Source organism: Ambystoma mexicanum, chromosome 3q (genome assembly GCF_040938575.1).
Source record: "Ambystoma mexicanum isolate Mex_15411 chromosome 3q, UKY_AmexF1_1, whole genome shotgun sequence".
NCBI classification, from domain to species: Eukaryota; Metazoa; Chordata; class Amphibia; order Caudata; family Ambystomatidae; genus Ambystoma; species Ambystoma mexicanum.
Window position 1 is genome coordinate 641,184,851 of NC_090926.1, and position 16,650 is coordinate 641,201,500.

General features: G+C 50.5%; 1 protein-coding gene across 5 annotated transcripts in view; it reads left to right on the forward strand.

Moving 5' to 3' along the window:
• FOXK2 (forkhead box K2) overlaps positions 1–10,697 on the forward strand; it is an 833,912-nt gene extending 823,215 nt beyond the window's left edge. For all 5 annotated transcript variants that reach the window (XM_069654528.1, XM_069654525.1, XM_069654526.1 and 2 more), the window contains one exon: positions 8,994–10,697. In XM_069654528.1, the coding sequence (XP_069510629.1) occupies positions 8,994–9,190 (197 nt within the window). In that variant the 3' untranslated portion in view covers positions 9,191–10,697. The remainder of the gene's footprint in view (positions 1–8,993) is intronic.
• The last annotated feature ends 5,953 nt before the right edge of the window (positions 10,698–16,650 follow it).

The window sequence follows — 16,650 nt, forward strand, 5'->3', positions numbered from 1 at the left end:
TTCCCCGTGCCAGTTTGTTCCAGCATGGGGCATAAATTTAGTATTCACATTTCTAATGGACGCTCTGCCGGAGGCCCTTCATTCCGGTTTGTTAAAATTGCTCACCCTTAAGGTGACTTTACTGGTCACCATCACTTCCGCTAGACTGGTGATTGAGCCCCAGGTATTATCTGTTAAACCTCCCTACTTGGTTTACTCCAAGGAGAAAGTGATGAGAGCTAGTACATTATTTCTCCCAAAGGATGTCGTAGATTTACATTTCCCTCAAAAAGATCCATCTGCATTTTTAATTTCCTCTGCCTCATCCTTCCAAGGCAGAGGAGCATTTCCATCGGCTGGACCCAGTGCAGGCCCTCAGTTACTAATTTTCACGGATGAGAGGGGAAGTAAAGATGAACAGCTTTTGGTTGGTTAAGCTGGTGCCCATGTTGACATGGCTGTGGTCAAACAGACCCTGTCAAAGTGAATCATGTGCTGTATCTCAAAATACTGTGATCTGGCTGGTAAGGCTGTGACTGTGGGTTTCGGGGCTCATTCCACTAGAGAACTGGCTGTCACCTCTGCAACGCAGAGTCAATGTTCTGGACATTTCCCAGGCAGTGACATGGGCTTCTTTGCACACGTTCACTAATCACTACTATTTGTTTTTTCTTTCTGGTCAGGATGCTTGTTTTCACAGGACAGTCCTTCTTAGGTGGTGTCTTTGCTATGCTCCTTCCTCCAGGTCTTTGTACTGCTTTTGGAGTCCATCAAAGATGAAGAATCTGTTGGAGCAAAGAGTCCATTAGAAGAACAAATTACTTGGCTCTTGGTAATATTCTTTCTGATAGACATTCCTCCCACGGATTCCTTATCGCCCTCCGTACCTGCCCCTCTTGGCAGATAGCTAGTACACCTTAGTTTTGCGGTCCCTTAGCCCCAGAGTGCTAGGGGAAAAGGGTGGACCTAGGGTCACAAGGGTGCAGCGCTTCAAGATATTTACTTGCCCTGATGTACTGCAGAGGCATGCTGCTCTGCCTGGTAGTGGAAACGTTTCCAAAGAGCAGCTGCGCTTGGAGATGTATATCAAAGATGAGGAGCGTCCATCAGAAAGAACATTACTGAGAAGTGAGTAATTTGTTCTTCCAATGTCAAAAACATGTGCACATTCATAAGGATAAAACGAATACAAGAGTGCCTTTCTGCTAGGGAGAAATACAATGCCTTACTCTTAAGTCCTGTGCCCTTTCCTCCATACTATATGGGCATCCCTTCCAAGGGATGGGAGACAGAACCTTTTTCACCAGAAAAAAACCTTCTTCCCCTTTAAATTTAGAGGCGCGCAGGGGCACGGCCTAGAGAGTATGCACTGCCCGGACTCTGCCCTCCGGCGTCACACCTCATACCCCTTTTCCGCCTTGATGGGAACGGGCCGAATTCACCAGCGCTCCTGGGTTTGGCTTCGGCATGTAATTCCATGCGCGGATACTTTCTCTTTGTCTTTTTTGTCTCATCTATCATTCAGGTACTCGATCCTCATGCGTCACGCTCCTCCCGGCACATGTCCACTTCTACAGGGTTCAGCAGGTGTTCATCCTGCAACGGGCTCTTCCCAACTTCAGACCCCCCATGTCCTCTGCCTCTGTTGCCTTGGCTCAGACCACGGTTGGCAAGCATGTTCGGCGTGTGACTCGCTGTCCTCGCGCTGAACAGACTAGCCAGGTGGAGGGAGCTCTTCCAGAAGTCGCCTCCAGAGGATCTTAAGAACTTCGTGAAGCATCGAACCAGGCCCAAGGTAGGGTCAATAATTTACTAGCGCACCCCGCAAGGGAGACTCCTTCCCAGGTCCTCTCCTATGCGGGAGGGACCGGCCAGGCCCTTCTACCGGCACGTGCCCTGAGGCTGCTACAGCTACCGGCCTTCGGGTCAAGGGGTCCGCGGAACCTCCCGGGTGCAGTGTCGAGGGACCGGAAAGTTCTTGTACCGGGTCTATACCCTTGGGGCTACGCCCTGTTACCGGCAGAATGACCGAGGGGCTACGCCCTGTTACAGGCAACGCGTCCGAGGGGCTACGCCCTGTTACAGGCAACGCGTCCGAGGGGCTACGCCCTGTTACAGGCAACGCGTCCGAGGGGCTACGCCCTGTTACCGGCAGTACATCCGAGGGGGGTGCCTAAACGCAGATCTACTGACCCCCGGGTGGAGGTTGGAACACCTACCAGGCCGAGGAGCAGGGTAGGCCTCGTGATCCACATGCGAGTGTCTTGGACGAGGCCGGACCCAGCGGCCTAAGCAACATGTCGCAGGGACGTGGCAGGCAGCTCGACAAAATGGCTGCGGCGCCAGAAAGGGGCACCCGTCCAATGCCATTCCACGAATTCGGCGAAGAACGAGTATCGAGGTGGGACTGGCCTCAACCAGGTAGGTGGCCTACAGTCGACCCTTCATTTACACAGGGCAGCTTTCCTTTGCATCCATATGGACAGGGTATGCAGCAGCTCCAGTAGCCCCCTGCTACCCTGTCGTTACCCACTACCACCTCTCTGGCCAGTGAGCAGGTGCTCTTCGAGAAGTTTCTCTGCCTCATGCGGTCTCCTCAGATGGGGGTTATCAGGGAAGTCCCTCCTGCCATGCTAGAGGCAACAGACGCCTACATCTGGCCCCCAGGCCCTGGTGCAGCTGCCTCCTCTGGCTCCGCAACCTCTGCAGCCTCTTTAGCCTCTGGCTGCGGTCCCTGTACCCCAGCCTCTTGCACCATCTACCCCTCCTCCACAAGATCCTCCAGATCTGCAGGGTACAGACGACGAGGAGGAGGATCTGGACACTCCAGCCTCAGCCAGGGCCTTCCATGAACGTCTTGCTGGCCTGGCGCAGTACCTGGGCCTCCCCCAACCCGAGGTCGAGCAGCTGGCAGAGGGGGTTCTGGCTGAAGTCCTCACTAGACAACCCTCTGCCAACACTGGGATTCCACAGCAAACTGATGTAGTCTCCCTGGACAAGAAGGGTTGGCTCACGCCCCACTCAGTGCAGCAGGTCAACCGACGCCTGGACTCCAAGTACAGGCAGATGGAGGGAGATACACTCTTGCTCTCGACCCATCCTCGGCCACACTCCCCGGTGATCGCTGCGGCATCACAATACTCCAAGCCTCAGTGGTCCTCAGCCGCCTCCTCTGCGGCGCTGCTAGGCAAGGAGAAGATGATCTTGGAGGCATACGTCAAGAAGATCTATTCCAACGCCTCCTTGCACCTGCGTCAGGCCAACGCAGATGCCATGCTGGCTGCCGCCAACCACCGGTTAAGGCGGGAAATTGCGGACTTCCTCCTGGAACTCCCCACCCATTGCCAATCACGCTTTAAGGCGGGGCTAGCGGAAGCCAAGCTTGTGGCGCATGACCTCATGGAATCCACAATGGCTCCAATAGATACCTCAGGCTGTGCCATTTGCATTGCCACGGACATGATGTGAACAGCATAGCTCCGGGCAACGAAGTTCAACCCAGATGTCCAGGAGCACATTCTAGATCTTCTATTTGAGGGGGTTGACCTCTTCCACTCTTCTATGGATGAAGAGCTGGACAGAAAGAGCAGCTCACAAACGGCAAAGTCTTCATCCATTCTTACTAAGACCACGCCCAAATCGTACACCCAATCTCAGCAGTGCTCGGAGAAGGGTCATACCTATGGAGGGTTCCGCGGCTTCCAGGAACACAGATCCAGGCAGCCGGACCGCTCACCGTCTCAGAACTGGTGCAAACAAAAAAAAGGGGGCTGGGGGGGGGGGCAAGGGCTTTTTCCAGTCCCCCTCCTCAGCCTGCGAGGGGAGAAAAGGCATGACACGCCCCTTCGGGTCCAAGTGTCTCCGGTGGGGGGCAGGCTTGCTCGCTCTCCATGCACAAGTCTGGCGCCAGAATTTCGCGAACGCCTGGATCCTCTCCGTAGTATGCATGGGGTACCGCCTTCCTATCCCATCCTCTCCTCCCTCCTCCCCTCCACTCCCACAAGTTGGGACAGCAACTCTTTTGGTGGAGATCTGGTCGCTTGTAGAGAGCCAGGCAGTGGAGGAAGTCCCAGCCTCCCAGCAAGGCTTTGGCTTTTACTCCAGGATTTTCGCCATTCAGAAGAAGAACCAGGCGGGCCTGAGAGTTGTGCTGGACCTTTCCACCCTCAACCTCTCCTTACCCCTGCAAAAATTCAAGATGGTTATGCCAGCTTTTATAGCAGAGACATTGGACAATGGAGACTGGATGTGCTCCTTGGACCTAAAGGACATGTACCTACACGTCCCAATTTGGCAGCCCCATCGTTCTTTCCTACGGTTCAGGATCATGGACTACCATTTCCAATACAAAGTCCTTCGTTTGGCCTCAACACGGTCACCGGGGTCTTTACCAGACTCATGAACGGTATAGCGGGCCTCCACATCTCTACCCATACCTCGACGACTGGCTCGTCAGGGCTACATCTCCGGAAGCGGTTCACCAATCTTCCCAGGCCCTTCTGAACACACTGCACAACCTGGGCTTCTCGCTCAACCTCATGAATTCACAGCTGCTCCCTACACAGACATTCCTGGGACTCATTTGGGACACGTGCTCCGAGAGAGGGTCTTCCCATCGGAAGACAAGATCTCGGCCATCAAGAGGGCCACCGCCCACTGCCTCCTTCCTCAGCAGAGAGGTGACCTCGGCATGGTGGTACCAACATCTCCTGGGTCTACTAGCGGCGGTTCTGTCAGCCATGCCGCATACAGGACTAAGGATGAGAAGGATTCAGCTGCACTTCGCGGCCTCATGGAATTAGCCCTTTCGGCTGCCTTTTCCACAGGCCACCATCACCACAGCCTCCTCGCTCGAGGGCTGGGGAACCACCCTGGACGATCTCTCGGTCCACGGTACCTGGACTCGACAGGAGCATGAATACCACATCAATTGGTTGAAGCTTAACGCAATCTGGCTAGTGCTCAAAGCATTCCTACCACTTCTCAAGGGCAAGGTTGTCCTCATCCAGACCGACAACTCGACCAGAATGTACTACGTCAACAAGCAGGGAGGCACCAGATCCCCTCCTCTGTGCAGACTGGCTATCAGCATGTGGGAATGGGCCTTGGAAAACTACGTTTTCCTCACGGCAGTCCACCTCCCGGGGGAATCCAACCTGGAGGCGGACAGGCTCAGCAGGCTGGGAGCGGACAACCAGGAGTGGCAGCTAAACAACCTCGTTATTCAGGAGATCTTTAACAGGTGGGGTCACCCCCCAAGTAGATCTCTTTGCCACCTGGCACAACAAGAAGTGCCCATAGTTCACACCCTGGCAGGGTCAGGGCCCCGGCTCTCATGGGTGACTAATTTCACCTCCAGTGGACGGGCATGAAGGCCTATGCCTTTCCGCCCACTCCCCTGTTCTACAGGGTAATTTGCAAAATCAAGGAGTCGCGCCAACTCCTTATCATTCGGATTACTCCATGGTGGCCGCCCAGACCATGGTTTTCGGAGCTCCTCAGCCTATCGGAGGTGCCCCCTATACACCTCCCGACAGACCCAGCACATCTTCTGGTACAGCAGGGGGGGGGCAGAATAATCCACCCCGTGCCAGGGAAACTAGCCCTCACAGCGTGATACCTGAACAGGTAACGCTTCGGCACCTTAGCCTCTCCCAGGCCAATCTGGAGATCATACAGGGTGCCAGGAGCAAAGCCACCAGTGCTCTCCTTCTCGGCGCACCTCGCTCATTTGGGCGTACAGGTGGACACTTACTGTACCTACCTTGCAGCCATTGGGGCGTACAGGAACTCTGAGGAGGGCACTTTCTCCTCCAACCCTATCGTCAAGAAACATCTGACGGGTTTCGCTAGGCTCTACCCACCCGTCAAGAGACCACACCCCGTGTGGGACCTTAACATAGACTTGGGCGCCCTGGCACACCAACCATTCGAGCCCATGTTGTTCCGTGGACATCAGGCTGGTCACCATCAAGACGGCCTTACTAGTCTGTCTTACCTCGGCTCGCAGAGTCAGCGAGATTCAGGCGCTGGTCGCCTCTGAACCATATACTACCTTTCACGAGGACAAAGTAGTCCTGCGGACGCACCTGGCATTTCTGCCCAGGGTTCCATCTGCATTTCACTTGAACGAGGAAATAGTCCTTCCAACGTTCTTTCCTAATCCCCAAGGACGAAACACAGAGTGCTGCACTGCCTGGACGTCAGGCGTGCCCTAGAATTCTACTTGGACAGGACCACAGGCTTCTGCAAGTCGGACACCCTGTTTGTCACTTTAGGTGGCTCGAGGACAGGCTATCGGGCCTCTAAGGCTTCCATATCCCGCTGGATGATCTCGGCCATCAAGGAAGCGTACGAGGGCCAGCACAAGCCACTCCCGGCCAACATGCATGCCCACGCAGTGGGGGCCAAGGCAACGGCCATCGCTTTCTAGCGCCATGTCCCTTGGCTAGTCATAAGCCGGGCGGCTACTTGGCCCACTCCCTTGGCTTTCTGCAAGCATTATGTTTAGATGCCGGCTCTAGATCTAATGCAGCTTTCAGACAGGCAGTTCTCAGGAACCTGTTTGCTTAAGGATTGTCTCCTCTCCACACTGGGGCTGCATTCAGTTGTAATCACCCATACAGTATGGAGGAAAGGGTACGGGACGTAAGAGTAATTCTAAGTTACTCAGTGTAGTGACTAACGTTCTTAGTCCATAGTCCCCTTTCCTCCATACGTCCCACCAACCTCCCCCCTAACAATACCGATATCATTAGGCAATGTTAAAACTATTGTTGACGCGTCAATGGGGACTGAGGTGTGGTGCCGGAGGGCATAGTCGGGGCAGCACATGCTCCCTGGGCCGCGCACCTCTAAATTTAAAGGGGAAGAAGGTTTTTTCTGGTGAAAAAGGTTCCGTCTCCCGTCCCTTGGAAGGGACGCCCATACAGTATGGAGGAAAGGGGACTATGGACTAAGAGTATGTTAGTCACTACGGTGAGTAACTTATAATTTCATAAGGACAAATTTTTTTCTATGGGCCCACCCTTCCTGCACAAGGTTAATTTAGATTTCCTGATCCACCTAGAAATCGTATTGCCCTCTTTTTCATTTATCAGTCCTCTAGCTTTCAGAAGAAATCTGTTGTACATATGCAGCATGTATGATTTCTAAGCCTTGGAAAGACTGGCTTGTCGGGTGTCTTGTTTCCTGGGAGCATACATCATTCGGAAGATTCCTGCTCTGGTCGGTATTCACCAAAAATGCTGTTTAGGGGTTGCTGTGATCCTCCCTTAAATGATTTCTGTGTTTCTGATCTGTACCATGCGAAGCAATACACGCAAATCACTTCTCATAGCCACGCTTGTACTCTTAGTTCAGGTCATTCTCCCTACAGACGATGCTACCACCCCTTTTGGCTTGGTGTTTCAAACATTTGTAGGTGAGGAAGAGTGTGGCTGAGGCATGGAAGACACTGCATGCTAAAGGAGAGGGTGAGGTCTGTGTGTGGGCAGAATTATTCCTATACGCAGGCTTTCATTGTCTTACTCTGTGCAAATAACCTTCATTCTTAGCAGTCTTGGAGATCTCTCGATTTGTCAGAATGGAGACATGAGCCACCCGTACAACACTCACTAAGAGTACATTGTATTACTTTTCTCGCTGTTAACAAATTCAGAAGTATGAATGAAGTTTATGCCCATTAAAAACATGCTAAAGCAGCACCTGTGTTTGTTTTTCAAAGGGATTTGGCCGTTTCTGAAGTATGAACCAACACTGGGTTGCTGCATGTGCCTTTTGGCATACTTTTTCGGTGGGTTTTTCAACCACAATAATGGTTCTTTTGACTAAGATGTCCTGTGCAGCTTGGCTACTTGATCTTGATTTCTAGTTTTGGTGATGTCATCACCTACCAGCTTTATATCAATGAAACCCTTACTAATAAGTTAAGAAAGTAGGATACCAACATAAGACTTCAAATACCTTGTTCATGTTGCTACTCACGCTCTGCCTCCTTTCACAACACCTGCATTCCTTCCCCACCAGCATATGCATGGTCCATATCCTTGAACTGTGTAGATCTATCGTTATCACTTGAAATACTGCTGAGGCTGCCACCCTGTATGAATGTATCTAATCCCCTTACAAGTTAAAGCTACCATATATAGTTGAGCAGTTTCCGCCCTGATCCTAGGAGCGTTAGATTTGTAGAAGCAAGTATCTGAACCACCATGAGGTTATTATAGATTTAATTTGCCTCATAGTTGAATTTAAAAAGTAACTAACTAGCAATGGCCGGCTCGTAATTTTGAGTATGCAGGGCATTTATTCACGTTGTTTGGGCGGGGTTGGGTGTCAATGCTGATCATGGATTTCAAGAGTGTAAATGTATTTATGGACGGCAAGGGCACAAAATGGAACATACTGGACTTAACAGGGCATGGCTGAGAGCTATAAACAGGAAGTGGGTTGTGACCTATTTAGAAGAATTCTAGGCAGATCAAAACCGTAACATCAAATGATCTAGTAATATGACGAAATCTGTAGTTTAGATGGACCTTTGTTGAAGGGTTGCTGGTCAATTTTATGGAGCACCAATTTTGGATTGATTGAAATAAAAATTTGGATTAGGAATGGAATTCTTCTTGAGGAAACATTTGGGCATTAGCGCATATCTGAATTCTCAGGGGCACCATCACTGAAACAGGACATTGAAGTGCCTTTTAGAACGGCTCAAAAGATAGTGATGCAATGTGGTCACTGGCTGGAATGTCATAAATTGTGTACTGGCTCTCTCTAGTATTCAGAATCCTAATTTGGTTCAGCAGTAAGAAATGGCGTTGCTTTTTATGTAATATTTCAATCGCCTTAATTCAAGGGCTTGCCGCTATATGGATGCAACACGTCCGTGCGATAACAGGTTCATAGGTTGTTGCCCAATCCAAAATGGTATAGTCTGAGAATCAGGACGACAAAGAATAAAATGTATTGCTGAATTAATGCTTTTTGTTTTCTTGTTTTTTTTTCTTCAGTTGCAGCAAGTCCATTGCATATGCTAGCGACTCATGCTTCTGCATCAGCATCTCTTCCAACAAAGCGTCAAAATGGTGAAAAGATCGAGCATCCTGAACTGAAACGATTAAAAGCCGATGAACGAGAGAGCAAAGTCTCATCAGTTAATGCAGATTCCACACCAGTGGCATTGAGTGAACCGGACAGCCAGAAATAGAAACTTTGAACTGGGATTTCTGTTCTTTATTATATATAATTTTTTTAACAAAAGAAAAAAACCTAAGTAAATATAACTTTCAAGGTGCCAAAAGGAGACACTTAACACAAAGAACGCAGTCGCGTGTTCTGACCCGTTGGGTGATGGGGCCCTGTGAAAAATACATACTTTCAGCACTGAAAAACAAAACAAACACAGGTGGCCTTAGAACTCATTTATTTAAATCTATATTAAAAATATATAAAACAGAAGACAAACTGAAAGACATCTTGTTCTAGAGGCTGTTACCTCCTACTGAACTACCTCGGTGAATACTGGGAACTAAAGAGGTGGGCACGGTTGCAGCTTTTAAAATCCTTGTTTGAGGAGGACCGAGTTCATCAGTCCAGCAGCATAAGCGCTTAGAGTGAACTGGTTTCGTAACGATTGTATATTCCTCAAAGGGAACCGAGGCAAGGAGCCATGTCCTACATCCTGGCAGCTAGCCTTTTCACAAATTACCTACCTAAAGCAGTTGGTAGATATGCAGTATTTTGTTCACATGTGGAAATTGGACATTCAGGTGTTTTTCATTTCTCTGCTTAATCTAAAAACCGAAACACCTGAGGTAAAACACAGGAAAATTGGAAAATACGATAGGAGTCTTTGACATTTCATATTGCGCCGTTTCTACTCTGGAATCTTTGGAATCACACTTCACTTTTCATGTGACATTTTTTGTTTCGAAAATCTGAATGTATTGGGGAAGGTTAGCGGATTGATTTGTTTTGCATTTTTAATAACAAACTGGCGTGATTAAACTTCGTGTACGTCATTTCAACACAAGATTAACCGGTTTAAGTGCCACGAATGTGGTTTTCCACGTCCTAGCGTCACTGGCTAATTGGGACACCCAGCACTGCAATAGGAATACTTGCTGCAATCCAAGTGGTTAAGCTACTTTGTAACACCTGCAATTTGTTTACTATTTTAGCAGATGCCTGATAAAATGTAATCAAATTTTTGATACCATGTGTAGTGATCAAAATGCTTCTTTAATCCTGCATGCAACCAGTTTGAAATTAGTGTAAATGAGCCATTACCCGAGGTAAAGAACTGCTATGGAACCGGACCACAGCTGCACTTAACTGTTTCTCTTTCTTGCTACTTTTTACTGTGTTCGTTACTTTGTGTTGACTTCGTCCCAGCATATTTTTCTGGTAATAAGTATAAAAAAAGGTCTTGCTTAATATGTGTATGTTTAAAATGGCAGAAACTGTTCTACTCCCTTTTTTTTTAGAGAAGTTCAATTTCTGAACAAGTCACCTTTCCAAAAAAGCAAATACAAGATCTTTTTGGAGTTGCTCAGAATTCGTAGGGATTGAGAAGCTAGAATTGCTGATGAGCAGTTTGCAATACAGTAGCCATCGAATGTTTGTCACGCCCAGAAATTCTGTGGTTTCCATTGAGTAGCTATTGTGTTTTTTGAACAGTGGCTACCAGACTATAATAAAACACTTTTTTGTAATTTGTTGGTTTTCTGTACATTTGGCAAGTTCAACATTATTTCCAAATTACACCACATAAATATTCAGGTTTGAACAATATGTACACATTGTGTTTACACGTCATAACACATTCTAGGGTTTAACAAATCCTTCTCCCTGTGCACACTTATTAGGGTTTGTTCAAATCTGTGCTGCATTTGTTAATGGCTGGAGGCCTGAGAATGGTGCTTCTGATGCTTATGGATCTGCTTAGAATCACATGCTGTGCATATAGTCCGACATCCGGCCAACTAACCAATCCACTAACAATCTCATCCCTCTGCATACACCGCTCAAACTCTAACCAAACACAGCCACAACCCTAATCCCTAATACGCAGCAATCCGCAGAAACGTCATTACACTGCAACAACAAAACAAACCGCATAGGCTTGCACAACAGCACATGCCGAGTATGGACCGCAAAACACCCCAAGCCCAGCCAACGGACCCACAGGGTGAGGCTGCCAACAGCAAATCACTGCTCTCTTGCACTTTTCCAGCTTATTCCTACTAACTCACCCCCCTCTCCCTCTTTCAGAGCCGCCAGAGCGCCAGGGGACCACTCCGGTGGTGATAGTGCGCGGTATAAATATCCTTTAATATTAACATCCAGTGGTAATGGCGGAGTATTGCATCTTTCGAAGGGATTGTGTCCTCCGACGTATTCCTTATCTTGATAGATCATCTCCAGGTTGCTGGCCTCAGAATTTTATTTTCAGTAGAGGGCGCTGCGCGTCGATGTCCCTCGAGCCGATGTACCTCGACCGCCTCCGTATCGGCGCCGACGTCATCATGCGTATAAATAGACTTGCGCAGCGTCTGTTGCTCAGTTCTGTTTTTCCGCGCTTCGTGGGCCTCGGAATCGCATTGCTCAGTTCGTTAGTCGGATATATTCTTCATTATTCCTTGAGAATACCAACTCTTACTCGATGGCTTCCTCATCCGAACCGACGACTCCACGGTCGGGCTTCAAAAAATGTCGAGACTGTGGAAAGAAAATGTCATTGACAGATCCTCACAGGATCTGTTTGTGGTGCCTGGGATCGGAGCACCAATGTTCGGAGTGCGAGGACTGCATGTCCATGACTGCGAAAGCCTTGAAGGAGCGTAAGGGGAAGCTTGAGAGAGGTAAGACAGTTAAAACGCCTTTGACAGTTTCCTCGGCAGAGTCGAGACATTCGTCTCCTCGCCGACACAGGAAACATTCTCGTTCTAGGTCTCTAAGCAGTTCCCACCACTCTTCGAGATCCAAGCATTCGAGTAAGAGACGTCGAAGATCCCCTTCCTCGTCTTCTTTTTCTCCCGGAAAGAGTCACCTGCCCCACAAAACATAGCTCTCAGGCTGAGTGGGAAGAATTCCATAAAAGGATGCTTGGCGTCTTCGAAAAAGCGGCCTCGATCCCTTGAAGACAGCTGAGGGTGATACCCTGGGGGAAAGACCAGAAAAATCGAAACCCCACGAGTCGTTGCACCCGGCGAAAGAAGCTACTCGAGAGCGTCACAAACCCTCGAGCAAAGGCACTGTGCCATCGACGCCATCGTCGAAAGTCCCTTCGCACAAATCTGCGCCATCAACGCCATTATCGAAGGGCTCATCGACACATAGGTCGATTGAATCGACGCCATCTTCGACGCCGAAAAAGAACAAACCCACGGCCGTCACTACCTCACAGCCAGTGGTCATACCCAGGGCCTCTAACACGACTTCGAGAATGTCATCGACAACCTCGAGTAGGATTCCGATCCTCTCGAGCTCTTCGAGGCCTCTTCCGATCTTCTCGACGCCTTTTTCAGTGTCTTCGAAGCCTTTAAAGTCTGCGCCGACAAGTCGACGTTTTCTCAACCAATTACGACAAATTTGGCCCCTTCTGCTCTGGAAATGGGATTTAAGCCATTTCCAAGGTCTGATTATTTCAGACCTTTGTCTTCAATTTTTGAAGAAGGGGAGCATTTGGATCAAGAAAGACCCTTTGGGTTGCAGAGAACTACAACACCTGAACCAGAGGAATTTACCTTTGAGGAAAATAGGTTAAAGAACCTTTGAGAATCCTTACATGAGGCAAGTGGGTTACTTCCACAGAAATAGAGTTTGCCAAACCAGACCCAGGAGAACATGCCGAGACCCCTTACACAATTTTAATGGCAAGTATTATAGAATTTGTGGGTTGGTCTACACCTTCACCTGCATTCCAACAGGATGACCTTACAGACATCTTAGTCAAAGGCCCACAGGAGGATCCTGTGGTTCCATTTCATGCTGCATTACAAAAGACAAATATTGGCTAACTGGGAAACTCCTGAGGTTATCCCGGCGGTTAACGAGAAGTTATCAGCCAAATATAGGGTATCTGCTACTGACCCTGAATTTTTGTCTAAACATCCAACTCCAGAGAGTCTGGTTGTTCAAGCAGCAACTGCATCAGGCAGTAGATCGGCATACCCTACTGTTCCACAGGATGACAAAAGATACGACTCTATGGCTAAGAAAGTCTTTTCTGCATGTGGCATGGTGTTGAAATCTATTAATGCTACTTGTACGCTCTCAAGGTTCAGCCATACACTTTGGGAGTGTGCTTCATCAGCGGCTGACTGCCTCCCAGAGGGAGAAGAAAGGGAAGCGTTTCTAAACATCATTAAGGATGGTAAAGACGCAATGTGCGAATCCCTTCAAACTGGCATTGATTCTGCTGAGAGTATCAGTAGGGCCATGGCGGCAAGTACTACAACCTGCAGATTTGCGTGGTTGCGAAAGTTTGGGTTCGAGGGGATTGGGTCCTCCGACGTATTCCATATCTATGACAGGTAATCACCACAGCTGTGCTGCTTCGGAAACTTTTTTCGGCTCCTGCGTCGATGACGTCGATGCGCCATCGTCGAGGAACTCCTCCGACCTCCTCCGACATCGTCCGATGTGATAAGGACGCACGACGCCCGTAGCCTCAGTTCCGTTTTTTCCGCGAACTTGTTGCTTCGTGAATCTCGGTTAACGCCTCGACTCTTTGGAGTTCTGTTCTTCTCGGTTCTTCGAACCTGTTCGTTTTTGTGAGAATCTCCTTCGTGTGAAGATGTCTTCTACTTCGTCTTCGACCCCGCGTCCGGGCTTCAAGAAGTGCGGGGAGTGTGGGTCCAAGATGTCGGTGACGGACTCGCACGACGCCTGCCTCTGGTGCCTCGGGGAGGCCCACGACACGGATGACTATCGACTGCCAGTCGCTCACGTCCAAAGCCTTACGTGAACGCAAGAAGTTGTTGTCGGTAGGTCGGGTGTCCAAGCCCCGGAAATCGAAGTCTGCGGGGCTTTCGACGGATGATTCGAGAGGAGACTCTCCGCGTCATCGTCGGAAGTCTCGTGGGTCTCCTTCTAGGAGTCGGTCTCGCCTTTCGAGGCATTCTCGGATGCACCGACAGCGGTCGTCTTCCAGGTCCTCTTCTGAGGACTCTGCCCGGCACGTCGCTTACCCCACCAGCCGTGCGACGCCGGAGGAATGGGCTTCCTTCGGGAAGAAAATGCTGGCGATTCTCGAGTCGCAGGGTACTAAGCTGTCCGCGCCCCCGAGTGGGGTCGGTCGTGAGAGGTCGAGAGACACCGCTCCCAAGAGTCGTCGGCACGAGTCACGGGAGAGGTCCCGTTCGGGCAAGGGGACTCGTTCTCGACGTACCCGTTCCAGGTCCCGGTCCTCGACGCGTTCGAGACCGTGTGCACCTGTGATGTCTTCGAGGAAGACATCGACGTCTGAGGCGTCGACAGGCTTTCTCGAGGCTCCGGCTCCGAGGAAGTCGTCGAAGCCGTCGACGCTCAGGTCGTCGAAGGACACTGTAACGCTCACCTGGCTCCCACGGAGGCGCTGGTCTGGGTTGCTGTGGCCTCTTCAAGCGTGATGCGCAGAGTTCGGCCCACCGATTGAACAGGACCCCCAAATCTTGCTTGTCGGGCCCGTAGGAATATCCTTCTGCAGATGAGAAAGGGGATTAATTGTCTGCTGAATAGTGTGCTTGCTCCCCCCTTCCCCCCTTTGTTCTTCTCTGATTCCTCCAAAACCCCCGGTTTAAGTTCACCTTATGGTTTGGAAGGATGAACTCTCCATCCTGCTTCTGGTGCAGGGGCGCGCGTTCGTCCAGTTACTTCACTGGTTTTCAGAATGGCGCTGGCACATCCACTTGACTTTTCTGAGCGATACGCCTTAAGTATGAAGATGCAAAAGTTCAAGTGTGAGCTTCCTTTTATGTTGTCTTTTCTGTCCTTTATTTCAGGTGCAGAACAAAGGCGATGCGTTGAGGGGTTAAATTGCCGGTGGTAAAATCAGGTGAGTTAGTGATGAGGGTGACCCCTCTAAATGTCTTTATAATTCCCCAGTAATGTCTTTTTGCCCTTTCCCCATAGGGGCCGGGGTGCGGTACCTGCCAAAGATGCGGCGCCGACCCGAGATGTGGAATGGTTCACCAAGAAAAGCCGGTAAGCAATATGGCTGAAAATTCGGCTTTCCTCTTGTGTTCCCTTGCTCACCTTTTTTCTCTTCTTCTTTCCCCTGGGTGCAGAGATGTGGCGACGGGTGCTGAGAGCCGCGATGGAGCCGGGCGGCGTCTCGGGATCAGGTGAGTGAAGCGCAGCGCTGCAGCGAGCAACGCAGTGCTTTTAAATGGAGATCTTCCTTCAGGAATGCTGGCGTGAAGATTCCGGATGCAGGTAAGAAGGTTGAATAATTTCTTGGTTTTCACCTTTCTCTTCTCTTATTCCCTTACAGGTGTTCCAGGTTCGAGGCGGGCGTGGCTGGAGTCCAGGTGCAGGAGCAGACACGGTGAGCGTTCAGCTGCTGGGATGCAGAACAACGCGAAGCACGTGTGGCTGTCCGGGCGTGGCTTAAATAGCTTTGGAAGAAGTTCCAGGTGAGTATTCTTCCACAGCACCACCCCAGTAACAAAATAGTTCCTTCAGAAAAATAGTCCCTCATGGTCTGCATCAGGTAAGTGCACCAAACACTTCCCCTTATGAGCCTGGCGCCAACGGGGTCAGGACAGAGTCCAAAGAGCCCCTATAAAGGGCCGCTGGGCTTTTACCCGGGGGCGTGATGCCTGCTCCCAGGGGTGCGGGCCTGGCCTGGTGCTCCGGGGGTAGGCATCATGACAGACATGCTCGGAGCTCCGGCTTCGGGGACTGTGTCGACGCTGTTGATGCTGGCGGCGCTGCATCTGACGTCGACGCCGATTTACTCGACGTCGACGCCAATCCTCTCGGCGCCGATGCCTGGTCTCTCGGCGCCGATTCACTCAACGCCCTCGACGCCTTTGGAGGCCGGGGTGGCACGGGGGAACCCCCTAGGAAGGCTCTGGTTAAGAGCAGGCACTCTTGGGTGCCTTCTTTTCGCCACCTGGAATATATTTCGGAGGTGGATGAGGATTCTGATGGCCTGGTTCCTAGTCAGGTTCCAGATGAAGTTGTCTCGGGCCATAGTCAGTTTGACGATTTGAGGCAGTCACTGCATGATGCCAGTGGACTGGACACCTCTCCGGAGGTGGAGTTTTGTAGGCCTGAGCCTGGCTCTCATGCCGATTCCTCGTACCGGCGCCTTATGGCTAGGGTTTCCGAGTACTTGGGATGGTCTGCTCCCCCAGGGAAGTTTGTGCAGGATGATCTCACGGACATCCTTGATGTTGGTCCCCCAACTGACCCGGTACTGCCGTTTCATATGGCTCTACAGAGAAGGGTGGCGGCGACTTGGACTGCTCCGGAGAGTCTCCCGGCGGTGGGCAGGTCCTTGTCGCGAAAATACCGTCCAGCCAGTAGTGACCCCTGCTACTTGACCAGGCACCCCACTCCGGAGAGTTTGGTGGTGCAGGCGGCCCCGGCAAAGCAGGCGTCGTACCCTACCATCCCTCCTGATGGGGACGACAAACGTTTTGATGGCTGGGCGAAGAAAGGGTTTTCTTCTGGTGG